The following is a 17,177-nucleotide window of genomic DNA, read 5'->3' on the forward strand; positions in this document are numbered from 1 at the left end:
TTGGACTAAGAAAATACACTTTGACACCATCAAGAAGCATTATGACTTAGGCTTATATGAAAAAAAATAAAAAATAATAAAACATATCACATACATGCCCTTATGTCAGTCATCAGCCACAAAGAGGGTGTCTTGTCCTGCTCCTGAAAACTGCTCCTGCATTTATCCCAGTCACCAGCAACAGAGTATTGGGGAGAAGGTTGAGGCAGTGGTAATAGCTCTTGATGCAGAGAAGGTTGAGGCAGTGGTAATAGCTCTTGATGCAGAGAAGGTTGAGGCAGTGGTAATAGCTCTTGATGCAGAGAAGGTTGAGGCAGTGGTAATAGCTCTTGATGCAGAGAAGGTTGAGGCAGTGGTAATAGCTCTTGATGCAGAGAAGAATAGCTCTTGATGCAGAGAAGGTGAGGCAGTGGTAATAGCTCTTGATGCAGAGAGAAGGTTGAGGCAGTGGCTCTTGATGCAGAGAAGGTTGAGCAGTGGTAATAGCTCTGATGCAGAGAAGGTTGAGGCAGTGGTAATAGCTCTTGATGCAGAGAAGGTTGAGGCAGTGGTAATAGCTCTTGATGCAGAGAAGGTTGAGGCAGTGGTAATAGCTCTTGATGCAGAGAAGGTTGAGGCAGAGTATTGGGGTAGGTGCATGTTTGACATCAATGTATGTGCAATTACAATGATATTTTAATATGTAACATTTTTGAAAATGTTATTTAAAACATAAACATACGGTTTACAAGTAGGCTATGGTGTAATGGATTGGTTCGCCTTGTTTGTGGGTTTTGATACTTTTGTAGGTGTCATAACCAGCCAAAAAAACAACGCAATATATTGCCGCATTCACATGCTAGTCAGAACTAGGAAACCAGATAGCAAATCGGACATTTCTGAGTTTCCTCATTCCGACTAGCACTTGAATGCGGCGTATGTCACAACAGATCTATCTAGATATGTCATGACAGTGTTATGACCATATTATGACAAGTTATGTCAGCTGTTACAGCAGTGGTGGGTTTGGCGTCGAAATGACCCGGAAACCAGCTACTCCAATGTGTCAGAGGAAACACTATTCAACTAATGACTGAAGTCAGCCTGCAGGTGCCTGGCCCGGCACAAGGAGTCGCTAGAGTGCGATGAACCAAATAAAGATAATCTCAGTCTCTGGACTTAAAACTAATTTAAAACATATGGTTTGAATTGAAGAGGGCAGCCCATAAGCACATAGAATCCTTCCAGATCCTTGATATCCTGTCTGTACACTTTAGAAACGGTTCAGTGTCCTTATCCTATTGAAAACAGGAGTGTCAATGATTGTCTCTCTTTGAGAAAAAAAAAAGTATTACTTGTTAAACAAAATCTCTACCTCTGAGCAATTGTATTAGTACAATTTTTTTTTTTTGCATACAATATAGCTCAGTATTTGAATTATTTTATGAAGTTATTTTTTATCAAGTGTCAATTTCAGATCCCACCGTATATAACTTTATAACTTCCCTTCACTAACTGAAATCAAACTGTTTTCATAATAGAAATAGAAGAGTATTATATCTCTGGTTTTAATTCACTCAAACTTTCTCTGTCATTAAATGCATGTTTATTGATATATAAATACATGATTCAGCTGTGATCTTCTGCTAGATGGTCACATGTCAAGCAAAGACACCTCCAAATTCCTTCCTTTGGGACACATGTTCAAGGAAATGGGCTTCATTTCAAGGAGTCTGAACTGAGTAGGTTGGAGGAGTTGACAAGCATGGTTGGAATTGACAAGACAAACAGATCTGAGACCAGGCCATAAATATAGTGGATTGCTGCTACGATCCAAACCTGTCTGCTTAGTAAACCTCCCTAAGCACAGGTTTAGGACCAGTTTCCCCATAGAAACAACCATAGTAACCTCAACCATGACAGGCCCTGGACCAGCCCTTTGTACTGTACAGTCATTCATTTTATCCATTTGGTCCAAGCTCAATGTATGTTGTGTTAGTGGCAGAGGACTGGATGTTCTCCTGTTAACCCTTTAGACTCGTGGGAATTGGCCTATATGGATAAGGATTAAGAAAAATTATGAAAATGGTAGCAATTGAACAGGAACAGTTTGGGCATTATGGAAAAAGTATTAGACCAAAGTGAGGACAACAGTTCACCTGACACAATACTGAATCCAAATATAACACTTGATTTTATGTGCATTTTTACATACAGTACCAGTCAAAAGTTTGGACACACCTACTCATTCCAGGATTTTTCTGTATTTTTTACAATTTTCTACATTGTAGAATAATAGTGAAGACATCACAACTATGAAATAACACATATACGGAATCATGTAGTAACCAAGAAAGTGTTAAACAAATCAAAGTACATATTTTAGATTCTTCAAAGTAGCCATCCTTTGCCTTGATGAAAGCTTTGCACACTCTTGGCGTTCTCTCAACCAGCTTCATGAAGTAGTCACCTGGAATGCATTTCAATTAACAGGTGTGCCTTGCTTAAAGTTAATTTGTGGAATTGATTTCCTTCTTAATGCGTTTGAGCCAATCAGTTGTGTGGTGACAAGGTAGGGGTGGTATACAGCAGATGGTATTTTACCAAATAGGGCTAAGTCCATATTATAGCAAGAACAGTTCAAATAAGCAAAGAGAGTACATCATTACTTTAAGACATAAAGGTCAGTCAATGCAGAACATTTCAAGAACTTTGAAAGTGCAGTCGCAAAAACCATCAAGCGCTATGATGAAACTGTCTCTCATGAGGACCTCCACAGGAAGGGAAGACCCAGAGTTACCTCTGCTGCAGAGGACAAGTTAAAGAGCTAACTGCACCTCAGATTGCAGCCTAAATAAATGCTTCCCAGAGTTCAAGTAACAGACGCATCTAAACATCAACTGTTCAGAGGAGACTGTCTGTTATCAGGCCTTCATGGTCAAATTGCTGCAAAGAAACCACTACTAAAAGGACACCAATAAGAAGAAGAGAAGAAACATGAGCATTGGACATTAGACCGGTGGAATACTGTCCTTTGGTCTGATAAGTCCAAGAGATTTTTGGTCCCAACCGCAGTGTCTTTGTGAATGGTTGATCTCTGCATGTGTGGTTTCCACAGTGAAGCATGGAGTAGGAGCATGGAGGAAGTGTGATGGTGTGGGGGGGCTTCGCTGGTGACACTGTTAGTGATGTATTTAGAATTCAAAGCACACTTAACCAGCATGTCTAATACAGCATTCTGCAGCGATACGCCATCCCATCTGGTTTGCGGTTAGTGTGACTATCATTTGTTTTTCAACAGGACCATGACCCAACACACCTCCAGGCTGTGTAAGGACTATTTGACCAAGAAGGAGAGTGATGGAGTGCTGCATCAGATGACCTGGCCTCCACAATCACACGACCTCAACCCAATTGAGATGGTTTGGGATGAGTTGGACCGCAGAGTGAAGGAAAAGCAGCTTACAAGTGCTCAGCATATGTGAGAACTCCTTCACGACTGTTGGAAAAGCATTCCCCATGAAGCTGGTTGAGAGAATGCTAAGAGTGTGCAAAGCTGTCAAAGGCAAAGGGTGGCTACTTCGAATCTACTTCGAATCTAAAATATATTTTGATTTGTTTAACACTTTTGGTTCCATATGCATTATTTCATAGTTTGTCTTCACTATTATTCTACAATGGAAAAAATATAGTAAAAAGAAAAACCCTTGAATGAGTAGGTGTGTCCAAACTTTTTACTAGTACTGCTGTATATATGAATATTATATATATAATAATATATATACTTTTTACTAGTACTGTATGCTGTCCTTTGCGTCACATTTGTTGAAAACTAAATCTGAAAATGCTCTTGATACATTCAGTAACAGGATAAGAATATTCCTGGAAAATGTGGTGTAGCTACAACATAAGACAAATAAATTACAAGGGTTTGAGTGAGAGGATTAACTGGTATCTCCAAGTGGCCACACCTTTCTAAAGGGTGCACAGTTTCTAAGTCATTTCAATGCACTTTTATGATTTAAAGAAGAGTCTTCAACTATAAGGTGAGCTCTCCTAGCTGTGCCATTCAGGAACTAGAGCAGCAAGCACACTTGCAGTGTTGTTCCAAACAAAAATAACTACATCCCCGCAATCACACAATTACAGTTACTTACGCAATCCAAAATGGTCAATTATAAATCGCAATCTGAGTCAGGTGGGCATCATTTCAAAGCCTGTTCCATTGTCAACATGACTAGAAAAGGTATAAAATACGATATTACAGTGTTAGACAAAGACATTATAAAAGGCTTTCACAATGCAATTCAGGGAAACAGATCAGAATTTTGGTGCGCATAGAAAGGAGTCATGAGCGCATTCAGGTGCGTGCGCCGCGGCAAATCTTCTTCACAGAAACCGAGGATCATTCTGTTCAGAATAACGTATGACGGCATGTCATCTTGTAACTGGACATCAAACATAGTGATCATAAACGTTGACACGGTATATGACATGAGTTTTATGACATGGAAATGTGAAGTGCACATTTTGGACTCAAGGGTGTTTGGCTTGCTTGTATGACATCAATTTGGTATTTATTATAAATTATAAATAAAGTATCATCTTTCAAAATATACTGAATAAAAATATAAAACGCAACATGTAAAGTGTTGGTCCCATGTTTGATAAGCTGAAATAAAAGATCCCCAAAATGTTCCATATGCACGAAAAGCTTATTTCTCCTCAATTTTGCGCACAAATGTGTTTACCTCCCTGTTAGTGAGCGTTTCTCTTTGCCGAGATAATCCAGCCACCTGTGTGGCATATCAATAAGATGATTAAGCAGCATGATCATTACACAGGTGCAACTTGTGTTGGGGACAATAAAAGGTGCAGTTTTGTCACACAACACAATGCCACGGATGCCAAGTTTTGAGGGAGCGTGCAATTGGCATGCTGACAGCAAGAATGTCCACCCGAGCTGTTACCAGAGAATTGAATGTTCATTTCTCAACCATAAGCTGCCACTTACGTTGTTTTAGAGAATTTGGCAGTATGTCCAACAGGCCTCACAACCGCAGACCACGTGTATGGTGGTGTGTGGGTGAGCAGTTTGCTGATGTCAACGTTGTGAACACAGAGCCCCGTGGTGGCGGTGGGGTTATGGTGTGGGCAGGCATAAGCTATGAACAATGAACACAATTCCGCAGACCACATGTAACCACACCAGCCCAAGACCTCCACAATCGGCTTCTTCACCAGCGGGATCGTCTGAGACCAGCCACCTGGACAGCTGATGAAACTGAGGAGTATTTCTGTCTGTAATAAAGCTCTTTTGTGGGGAAAAACTATTTTTGTTTGACTGCACCCCTGCCCAGTCATGTGAAACCCATAGATTAGGGCCTAATATATTTATTTCAATTGACTGATTTCCTTCTATGAACTGTAACTCTGTAAATTATTTTAAATTGTTTCGTTAATATTTTTTTCAGTATACATAGAATCCTCTTAATTTACAGCATTTCCCTCAAAAGTTGCCCAATTTAGCGGGAGGGATGGGGGCAACTTCTTGTCGTGCGAGGTGCTCATGTTCAGAACGGCTGTCAGTCAAAACCCATACAGTGCTGTGAAGAGCAGAGCCAGAGTTCTGACGTCATGCAATGGCTGTACAGTAACGTTTCCAATTTAGGCATGCCCAAATCTGCAACGGGGTACTGCCCTTCCCCACCTGGACAAAGGGAACAGCTATATGAGAATGTTGTTCATTGACTACAGCTCAGCATTCAACATCATAGTGCTCTCAAAGCTCAACACTAAGCTAAGGACCCTGGGACTGAACACCTCCCTCTGCAACCGGATCCTGGATTTCCTGACAGGATGCTCCCAGGTGCTGATGGTAGGCATCAACACATTCGCCACACTTACCCTCAACACGGTGGTTCCTCAGGGGCACTTCCAGTCAGAGGTTGAAAAGACTTGGCATGGAGGCTGAAAAAAATTTGTCGTGGACCCTCAGATCCTCAAAAAGTTCTCCAGCGACACCACTGAGAGCATCTTGACTGGCTGCATCACCGCCTGCATCACCGCCTGGTATCACCGCCTGGTATCACCGCCTGCATCACCGCCTGCATCACCGCCTGGTATGTAAATTTCTTGGCATTCAAGCGCAAGGCTCTGCAGAGGGTAGTGCGTACAGCTCAGTACATCACTGGGGCTGAGCTCACTGCCATCCAGGACCTCTGTACCAGGCACTCATCACATACACTGCTGCTACTGTTTATCTATCCTGTTGTCTAGTCACTTTATTCTTAGTTATATGAACATATCTACCTCAATTACCTTGTACCCCTGCAGATCTACTTGGAACTGGCACCGTGTGTGTATATAGACATGTTATTATTACTTTTATATTAGTTCTCTATGCTCTTTCTCTCTGCATTGTTTGGAAGGGCCCGGAAGAAACCGTTGCACTGCTAGTCCACATCTGTTGTTTTACGAAGTATGTGACAAATAAACGTGATTGATTTGAGTCCAAGCGTATCCCAATGTCAACGACCCCATCCAGACGGTCCGGCAGGAGACCTGCGATCCTATACAGAGTGCATGGGGGTGCCACAGTACTTGTGCCACAGGTCAATGGCCTTAGTCACTATTGCGTCCGTGTTCTCCTGGGGCATCTGGGTAGTAGAGGAGGAAAAACAAATCAATGTGATTGGTAGACGAAAAAGGGGAGAAAATACTCAAACCTCCAGCGGATCCTGTGATGATGACGTCACTCACGTTGCACAGGACGCTGACCACTCCCTCCGGTCTGCTGGTCCCCATCACCACGATCTTGTAGCTGAGAAGGATCTCCATGGCAACGAAGACCAGGATCTTACAGGACCCGCTGATCACCTTGTCCCACACCCTGAAAGAGCAGAATACCATGACATGAGTCAGAACGCCAGCACAGAGCGATGAGTTTCCTGAAAGCGTCATAGCTAACACGGTACATGACTTCTCCAAGTCCCAGACCCACGCCACTCACAGAACAGCAAAGTGCTTCATGCAACAAATGTGGTTTGTTGATGCAAAGATTACACCTCTCACGCCTGTGTGGCTGGGTTGTTGAGAGAAACAAGCCTCAGTGTGCCTAACCTCTGCAGGCTGGACTCAGGCAGGCAGCCAGCGAAGCATCGTCTGAACCACAGGCTGTATGGCAGCATGGCGAGGGCCCCAGTATTCTTCAGATGGTTCAGTAGCCGGGGCTCCTCCACACTCAGGTAGTGCTCCAGACTCTTGGGCTAAACCAACCGGACACAGATGGGGGGGTTAGATGTGTTGAGAGGTAGATGCAGTGTGTTGAGAGGTAGATCCAGTAGATGCAGTGTACACATCAGCTACATGTACAATTTTTATGTTGGATATTTGACTATAACAGTAACAACAACAACGAGCAAGGCAACACCATACAACAAGTGTAGTCCAGACCACCCCTTTCATCCCCTTTCATCCCCCCTCCAATCCACTGCTCACCAGGTGGGGAATGGAGTCTCCAAACTTATTGTTGAACTGGTTGACAAAGCTCTTGATCAGCCAATAACAATCCATAGGGTCTTCTACGATCTCCTCCATGGCTCGAGCTATGGACAGGAAGTCCTCATCCTCCTCGTCCTGAAACAGAGACACGGCCGTCAGTCTCACACATAAACAGCCTATCCTACTGATTCTACCGAGAACAAAGAATAAAGTGAAATCAAGTTCCTGAGTAGGACCAGGCAAGTTTCAGGTATTAATGTCACGGGCACAAGTACAGTGAAATGACTTTCTCGCAAGTTTTAAACCCAACAACGGAGTAAGCAATGTCAATGTAGTGCTAAAAAAATTACCTAAGGTTGGACAAAACACACAAGTAATAAAAATAAGAAGAACACGAGAAGTAAGTAAGCTGGATACAGGGTCAGTTCCAATACAATATTTACAATGTGTAGGGATACTGGCAGAGGTAAGTTGCACATTCAGAACAAGAGCCTGATTTAATTTAATCTCCCACTCCAACTGTTTACTTTAAAATAAGCAAAGAAAGGCCCAGTGCAGTCAAAAACGTGATTTTCCTGTGGTTTATATACAGCGCCCTCCAACAGTATTGGGACAGTGAAGCATTTTTTGTTATTTTGGCTCTATACTCTAAGAGTTTGGATTTGAAATCAAACAATGACTAGGAGGTTAAAGTGCAAACCGTCAGCTTTCATTTGAGGGTGTGTTTGTCCATTTTGGGTGAACCGTTTAGAAATTAAAACACTTTTTGTACATTGTCCCCCCATTTCAGGGGAGCAAAGTATTGGGACAAATTAACTTACATGTGTATTAAAGTAGTAAGAAGGTAAGTAATTTGGCACGCAATGACTACATCAAGCTTGTGACTCAACAAATGTGTTAGATGCATTTGCTCTTTGTTTTGGTTGTGTTGCAGATGATATTGTGCACAATATTAATTCATGGTAAATAATGCATTGTGTCATTTTGGAGTCATTTGAAAAGTAAATAAGAATGGAATGTGTTTCTGAACACTTCTACATGAATGTGGATGCTACCATGGTTACAGATAATCCTGAATGAATCGTTAATAATGATGAGTGAGAAAGTTAGACGCACAAATATCATACCCCCAAGACATGCTAACCGCTCACCATTACAATAACAGAACAGGGGGAGGTTACCATTTTTTTGGGGGGGGGTATGATAGTTAGAAGCACAACTTTCTCATTCACGATTTGATATTGCGATAAAAACAGCTGCATTGGACCTTTAAATTATTATTATAATAATAATAATAATAATAATAAATAATATATATATATATATATATTTTTTTTTTAAAGGCCCCTCTTATTCTCTCTCGCTCTCCTCTTACCGGGGCTGAGGTATCAGAGCGTCTGGGCAGCACTTGGCTCTCCAGCTGGAACATGCGTAGGTACACCTGCGTCTGGGGAGTGGCCATGTGGACAAACCTCATCACCTTCAGGGCCTCCAACACATCCTGGTACTGTTCCCGCCTGTACCCTCCCACCAGGGAGTGGGAGTCACTGTGGGGAGGAAGGATACCTAGAGACAGACACAGGGTGGGTCACATCAGCAAGTCACGGCAGCGGGTTGGTCTGTCAGACGGATCTGTCGAGTGTATGTGTGTCTGGAGAGAAATAGGGTTTTCTATGGGCTGAGAGGCGGGCTGGTATGTGAAATATGCTCTGAATCCTGTGGGTAGTCTGTGATAAAAGACTTACCCAACAGCACTTTCCATACATGGATCCTATACATTGAGGGCAGAGGGAATCTCTGACTGAAAGTGCTCAGCTTCTCCACGTCTGATGAAAGAACACAAAAAACGCATACGAACAGACTTGGAGGTAGAAGCAGAACAGCAGTGATAATAACAATGATGTACCCGTTGTAACAGTTAGTAGTACTGTAATGTACATACCCAGTGGGTTGTCCTTCAGTAATATCTCCAGTGATTTCTTCTCCTCCACCCCTCTGAAGCCCACCTTCTCATAATAGGCAGAACGGAAGTTCCTCTGAGGGTCCTCAGCCATACTGTCACCTGGAAAAGCAGTGTTAAAGAATGGTAATTTATTGATAGGATACCTAGAGACAGACACAGGGTGGGTCACATCAGTCTCCTGAAAATGACATCAAAACCACAGCACACTTACTTTGTCGGGCACTGGCAGGCTTAGAACGCTAAAGATACTTAGACTAACGCCATCATCTCTACGGACAGCAATTAAGTTAGCACAGCTGAAAACTGTTGTTCTAATTAAAGCAATACAACTGGCCTTCTTTAAACTAGTTGCGTATCTGGAGCATCAACATTGGTGGGTTCGATTACAGACTCAAAATGGCCAGGAACTTTCTTCTGAAACTCGTGAATCTATTCTGTTCTGAGAAATAAATACACACACAGAAAATTACTGGTCCCCTCCCCTCGTGTCAAACACTTAAGGAGGCAGGCATTACCAATGATTTACTTCTGTCCTCCCAATCCACACAGAAATGCATACAAAGCTCTCCATCAACCTCCATTTGGCAAATCTGACCAGTGCATCAAAGGATTCGTCCCCACAGTGACCGTACACACAAGCCATCGTTTACTGAGCTAAAGGCAGATTACAAAGGGAAACCCATCCGCAAGCTGCCCAGTGACATCAGTCTACCAGACAAGCTAAATGCCTTCTATGCTCGCTTTGAAGCAAGCAATACTGAACCATGCATGAGAGCACCAGCTGTTCTAGACGACTGTGTGATCAGGCTCTCCATAGCCGACTTGACTAACACCTTTAAACAGGTTAACATTCACAAGGCCGCAGGGCCAGAGGACTACCAGGATGGCAGGGTTTCTGTTAACCGGTAAATGCTGGTTTAAAAAAGAAAAGCCAATAAATTAAATTGACGGCCAAATTGCCCCCCCCCCCCCAAAGAATCCATTGCGAAATAATGCTTTTTATTCATTGATGGAAATAACAAATATACTTCATAGGCTAATAAATCCACAAGCTGCTTGGAAATTAGTGTCGGGTAAGTATGTTTTTTATTTTTACTCATGCAAAAGACGCAAAGGGACTTCCGCTAAAATGTACCTTCCGACAGGGCGAAATGAAACGAGTGAGATATCATTTCAGTTTTGGAAACAAGTACTTTCATAAAAACATGACACCTCGTTTCACAGGAGCATGAATTTTGTTTATTTACATTGCATGTACATTACCGTTCAAAAGTTTGGGGTCACTTAGAAATGTCCTTGTTTTCCATGAAAACATACATGAAATTAGTTGCAAAATGAATAGGAAATATAGTCAAGACGTTGACAAGGTTATACCTAATTATTATTTCAATAAAAAAATAATCGTGTCCTTCAAAGAATCCTCCATTTGCAGTAATTACAGCAATGCAGACCTTTGGCATTCTAGTTGTTAGTTTATTGAGGTAATCTGAAGATATATCAACCCATGCTTCCTGAAGCACCTTCCACAAATTGGATTGGCTTGGCTTGATGGGCACTTCTTACGGCCAAGCTGCTCCCACAACAGCTCAATAGGGTTGAGATCCAGTGACTGTGCTGGCCACTCCATTATAGACAGAATACCAACCAGCTGACTGCTTCTTCCCTAAATAGTTCTAGCATAGTTTGGAGCTGTGATTTGGGTCATTGTTCTGTTGTAGGAGGAAATTGGCTCCAATTAAGTGCCGTCCACAGGGTATGACATGGCGTTGCAAAATGGAGTGACAGCCTTCTTCGAGATCCCTTTAACCCTGTAGAAATCTCCCACTTTACCACCACCAAAGCACCCCCAGACCATCACATTGCCCCCACCATGGTTGACAGATGGTTCACTCCTCCAGCATCTTTTCATTTTTTCTGAGTCTCACAAATGTTCTTCTTTGTGATCCGAACACCTCAAACTTAGATTTGTCTGTCCATAACACTTTTTGTCCAATCTTCCTCTGTCCAGTGTCTGTGTTCTTTTGCCCATCTTAATCTTGTATTTTTATTGGCCAGTCTGAGATATGGCTTTTTCTTTGCAACTCTGCCTAGAAGGCCAGCATCCCGAAGTCGCCTCTTCACTGTTGACGTTGAGACTGGTGTTTTGGGGTACTATTTAATGAAGCTGCCAGTTGAAGACTTGTGAGGCGTCTGTTTCTCAAACTAGACATTCTACTGTACTTGTCCTCTTGCTCAGTTGTGCACCTGAACCTCCCACTCCTCTTTCTATTCTGGTTAGAGCCAGTTTGCGCTGTTCTGTGAAGGGAGTAGTAACCAGCTTAGTACGAGATCTTCAGTTTCTTGGTAATTTTTCTCATGGAAGAGCCTTCATTTCTCAGATCAAATTTACACTGACGAGTTTCAGAAGAAAGTACTTTGTTTCTGGTCATGTTGAGCCTGTAATCGAACCCACAAATGCTGATGCTCCAGATACTCAACTAGTCCAAAGAAGGCCAGTTGTATTGCTTCTTTAAGCAGGACCACAGTTTTCAGCTGTGCTAACATTATTGCAAAAGGGGTTTCTAATGATCAATTAGCCTTTTAAAATGATAAACTTGGATTAGCTAACACAACGTGCCATTGGAACACAGGAGTGATGGTTGCTGACAATGGGCCTCTGTAGATATTTCATTTACAACATTAACAATGTATTTCTGATCAATTTGATGTTATTTTAAAAATGGACAAAAAAAAATGCTTTTCTTTCAAAACAAGGACATTTCTAAGTGACCCCCAAACTTTTGAATGGTAGTGTACATATCAAATTTGATTGTCCAATATGAGTTGTATAATTTTCCAATGATGTGATGCTGAATCGCAGCGGGATGGGGAGGGCAGGCTAGACGGACGGAATCCAGCTTGTCAAAATCAACATCAAAAGTAGATTTATTTTTATTTATTTTGCATTTGAGCTAATTCTCCTAACCTGCGGAGTAACTTCTCCTAATCAGCTATGAAAAGGCAAATCTGACATGAATTTGACAAAAGTTGGAACACTTCTATCCATGACCGGCCTGACCTGGTGCTTGTAAACAGCCATGTTTAATTATTAATTAGGCCTAATTCAAATGTTCAAGCATAGGCTAAATTAGATGAGATGATATTAGAAAAAATGCTGTTTTGTTATTTATTAATGAACATGTTCATACAGATAGCCTAAAGGACAGGTTGTTCGAAAATTATATAATATTTGGAAGTTATATTTTATTATTGTGTGCTTAGTCATTGTCCTGTTGGAAGGTGAACCTTCGCCCCAGTCTGAGGTCCTGAGCGCTCTGGAGCAGGTTTTCATCAAGGATCTCTCTCTACTTTGCTCCGTTCATCTTTCCCTCAATCCTGACTAATCTCCCAGTCCCTGCCACTGAAACATCCCACAGCATGATGCTGCCACCACCATGCTTCACCATAGGGATGGTGACAGGTTTCCTCTAGAAATTACGCTTGGCATTCAGGCCATAGAGTTCAATCTTGGTTTTAGCACACCATCGAATATTGTTTCTCATGGTCTGAGAGTCTTTTGGTGCCTTTTGGCAAACTCCAAGCGGGCTGTCGTGTGCCTTTTACTGAGGAGCGGCTTCCGTCTGGTCACTCTACCATAAAGGCCTGATTGTTCGAGTGCTATAAAAATGGTTTCCTTCTGGAAGGTTCTCCCATCTCCACTGAGGAACTCTAAAGCTCTGTCAGAATGACTATCGGGTTCTCGGTCACCTCCCTAACCAAGGCCCTTCTCCCCCAGTTGCTCAGTTTGTCCGGGCAGCCAGCTTTAGGAAGAGTCTTGGTGGTTCCAAACGTCTTCCATTTAAGAATGATGGAGGCCACTGTGTTCTTGGGGACCTTCAATGCTGCAGACATGGGTTGGTACCCTTCCCCAGATCTGTGCAGTGCCTTGGAAAAGTATTTACCCCCTTGGCATTATTCCTATTTTGTTGCAAACTGTAATTTAAATAGATTTTTATTTGGATATCATGAAATGGACATACACAAAATTGTCCAAATTGGTGAAGTGAAATTAAAAGAATGTCTTGTTTCACACATATGAGTGGTTTCGGAGGAAATATGTAAATGTCTTTGAATGGCCTAGTCAAAGCCCAGACCTCAATCCAATTGAGAATCTGTGGTAAGACTTAAAGACTGCTGTTCATCAGCGGAACCCATCCAACTTGAAGGAGCTGGAGTACTTTTGCCTTGAAGAATGAGTCTAATCAAGTTATAGAAACATCTCAAGGATGATCAATGGAAACAGGATGCAACTGAGCTCAATTTCGAGTCTCATAGCAAAGGGTCTGAATAATTGTATAAATAAAGGCTGTAATGTAACAAAATGTGAAAAAGGTCCAGGGGAATACTTTCCACTGTATGTCTAAGCTTCTAAGGTGCAGAAGTTGCTTTACAAAATATTGCGAAGAAGTCTATCAGTCAACTGTATTCTATAATTACACTGAACTAAAATATAAACGCAAATGTAAAGTGTTGGTCTCATGTATCATGTGCTGGAATAAAAAAAGTACCAGAAATGTTTCATATGCACAAAAAGCTTATTTCTCTCAAATGTTGTGCCCACATTTGTTTACATCCCTGTTAGTAAGCACTTCGCCTTTGCCAAGATAATCTATCCACCTGACAAGTGTGGCATATCAATTTTGTCACACAACACAATGCCCGATGTCACAAGTTGAGGGAGTGTGCAATTGGCATGCTGACTGCAGGAATGTCCACCAGAGCTGTTGCCAGACAATTGAATGTTAATTTCTCTACCATATGCCACTTCTAACGTTGTTTTAGAGAATTTGGCAGTAATCGGCCTCACAACCGCAGACCACGTGTAACCACACCACCCCAGGACCTCCTCACCTGCGGGATCGTCTGAGACCAGCTACCCAGACAGCTGGTTTGCAAAACCGAAGAATTTCTGCACAAACTGTCATGGTATATAGGCAGGCATAAGCTACGGACAATGAACACAATTACATTTTATCAATGGCAATTTTAATGCACAGAGATACCGTGACGATATCCTGTTGTGCCATTCAACCGCTGCCAACACCTCATGTTTCAGCGTGATAATGCACGGCCCCATGTCGCAAGGATCTGTACACAATTCCTGGAAGCTGAAAATATCCCAGTTCTTCCATGGCCTGCATACTCACCAGACATGTCAATCCTTGAGCATGTTTGGGCAGCTCTGGATTGTAAAACAGCGTATTCCAGTTCCTGCCAAAAATCCAGCAAGTTCGCACAGCCATGGAAGAGGAGAGGGACAACATTTCACAGGCCACAATCAACAGCCTGATCAACTCCATGCAACAATAGATTTGCAGCACCACATGAGGCAAATGGTGGTCACACCAGAAACAGACTGGTTTTCTGATCAACACGCCTACCTTTCTTTTAAGGTACTGTATCTGTGACCAGGAGATAAAATAGAATACAACTTTATTGGCCATCCAGGATGGATTTTTCTTCGGCATCACTTTCCATTAAAATAATGACACACCTACATTCTCACATCATATACAGTCAGTCCATCATGTGGCATACATGTGCGGCAGGGTAGCCTAGTGGTTAGAGCGTTGGACTAGTAACCGAAAGGTTGCAAGTTCAAATCCCCGAGCTGACAAGGTACAAATCTGTCGTTCTGCCCCTGAACAGGCAGTTAACCCACTGTTCCTAGGCCGTCATTGAAAATAAGAATTTGTTAACTTAACTGACTTGCCTAGTTAAATAAATACACTAACAGCATAGATGCATATCTGTATTCCAAGTCATGTGAAATCCATAGATTAGGGCCTAATGAATTCATTTCATTTGACTAACTTCCTTATATGAACTGTCACCCAGTAAAATTGTTGCGTGTTGCGTTTATATTTCAAATCAAATGTTATTCGTCACATGCGCCGAATGCAACAGGTGTAGTAGACCTTACCGTGAAACACTTACTTACATACAAGCTTTTAACCAACAATGCAGTTTACTGAAAAGTTTTTTTTTAAATAGCAACAATAAAATAACAGTAACGAGGCTATAGGTACCGAGTCAATGTGCGGTGGTACAGGTTAGTTGAGGTAATTGCGGTAATATGTACAGTACCAGTCAAAAGTTGATGTCTTCACTATTATTCTACAATGTAGAAAATAGTAAAAATAAAGAAAAACCCTTGAATGAGTAGGTATCCAAACTTTTGACTAGTACTATACATGTAGGTTGGGGTAAAGTGACTATGTATAGATCATAAACAGCGAGTAGCAGCAGGGATTATCTGGTTTTTTGTTCAGTGTAATTACAAAACAATAGAAATGCAATTGTGTATTGCTGCTGTTTGTCTGCTATCCAACAGGCCATGAATAGCTCTGTTGACCATGAGAGAGAGCATTTCTCAGAGAAAATGGGTTGAGTCATGCCAATTAGGATCTGGATGACATGTGGCCCATTGTTTCACTTGTCATCAATTGTTTATCTTGGTACCTGGAAACGACCACATGGGCAATTCCAATAACTGTCAGTCAATGAGATCTCATGAATATAAACTGCCACCCCACTCAGCATTTCCTTAAGGTTTCCTGATAGTTAAAGATCCAAGAAAGTATATAATTTCTTCAATTCTGACCATTCTAATAGCTTAAAAATATTATGGGTGATGTGTTAGTCATGCAAATGCTATTTTTACTTGAGAAATAGGATGATTGTGCGGGACATTTATGGGTTAAGGTTCGTTTTAGGTAAGGTTTATAGTTAAAGGTTAGAGGTTCAAGTTAGGCTTAGGGTATGGACGTCCCAAGGATCCATGATAGCCCTAAACTTGAGTTTCTAGTATTTTCTGTGACAGTGTTAAAATGACACTTTACTGAAAACCATTAAACTGTTGGATGAATAACGTAACAGAAGTACAGTTTACTGTTAAAATGTGCTTTATGTCAAGCTTATTTAGCCTCCTACCTGGTTGTACCCGTTGGGCCTCACCGCATCCACGTCCTTTCCAGCTTGCAGTCACCGGGGAAGGAGCTCTGAAGCCGGGCGCGACCTACACGACTGTCTGCAACCTGCTTAGCTATCGCTCTAGCTAGATACTGTAACCACTATTGGTACATCTCCTTCTCATATAAGTATATCAACGTCACTATGCAAGCAATGGAACCCAAGCTAGCAATACCAAAGATGTTTGAATAACAGAAATCACATGCCCAGCAATGAGAAAGTGAAACGCAGGCTATTGATCCATTCATAACATGTTGACCATTTCCTCATCGACAGCACGTGCAACCAGCAGATGGCAATGAACATTATATTATTTGCTGTAGTTACAGATATCTGCCAATAGAGGGTGTACTGTAGCTGGGTAACAAACATTCAATGTTACTTTTATTTATTTTATTTGACCTTTATTTAACTAGGCAAGTCAGTTAAGAACACGTTATTTACAATGACGGCCTACACTACGGTCTACTGCCATTCTACACTGAACAAAAATATAAACGCTACATGTAAGTGTTGATCCCATGTTTCATGAGAAAAAATAAAATATCCCAGAAATTTTTCATTCCCATAAAAATCTGTAAAAAAAAAAAAAATTGTGCACAGATTTGTTTATTGTTTGTTTCCATGTTAGTGAACATTTCTCCTTTGCCAATATAATCTTTCCACCTGACAGATGTGGCATACCAAGATAATGATTAAACAGCATGATCATTACACAGGT

General features: G+C 41.7%; 1 protein-coding gene across 2 annotated transcripts; it reads right to left on the bottom strand.

The window, feature by feature from the left end:
• Window positions 1–1,165: 1,165 nt before the first annotated feature.
• Window positions 1,166–16,743, bottom strand: tbc1d7 (TBC1 domain family, member 7). Of its 2 annotated transcripts, XR_010459466.1 has the most exons (9): window positions 16,418–16,743; window positions 9,425–9,544; window positions 9,228–9,308; window positions 8,858–9,048; window positions 7,480–7,617; window positions 7,102–7,247; window positions 6,742–6,871; window positions 5,887–6,638; window positions 4,468–5,689 (listed from the first exon to the last, which is right to left on the bottom strand). XR_010459466.1 is itself a non-coding variant. In XM_029687053.2 (8 exons), exons 2-8 carry the CDS (start codon window positions 9,534–9,536, stop codon window positions 6,552–6,554), a joined length of 885 nt encoding a protein of 294 aa, XP_029542913.1. In that variant the 5' UTR covers window positions 9,537–9,544; window positions 16,418–16,743; the 3' UTR covers window positions 1,166–6,551. The 2 variants fall into 2 exon arrangements, 1 of the variants encoding a protein (XP_029542913.1); XM_029687053.2 differs by having other exon boundaries at window positions 1,166–6,638.
• Window positions 16,744–17,177: the final 434 nt, after the last annotated feature.

This window comes from Oncorhynchus nerka, linkage group LG17 (assembly GCF_034236695.1).
Source record: "Oncorhynchus nerka isolate Pitt River linkage group LG17, Oner_Uvic_2.0, whole genome shotgun sequence".
Taxonomy (NCBI): domain Eukaryota; kingdom Metazoa; phylum Chordata; class Actinopteri; order Salmoniformes; family Salmonidae; genus Oncorhynchus; species Oncorhynchus nerka.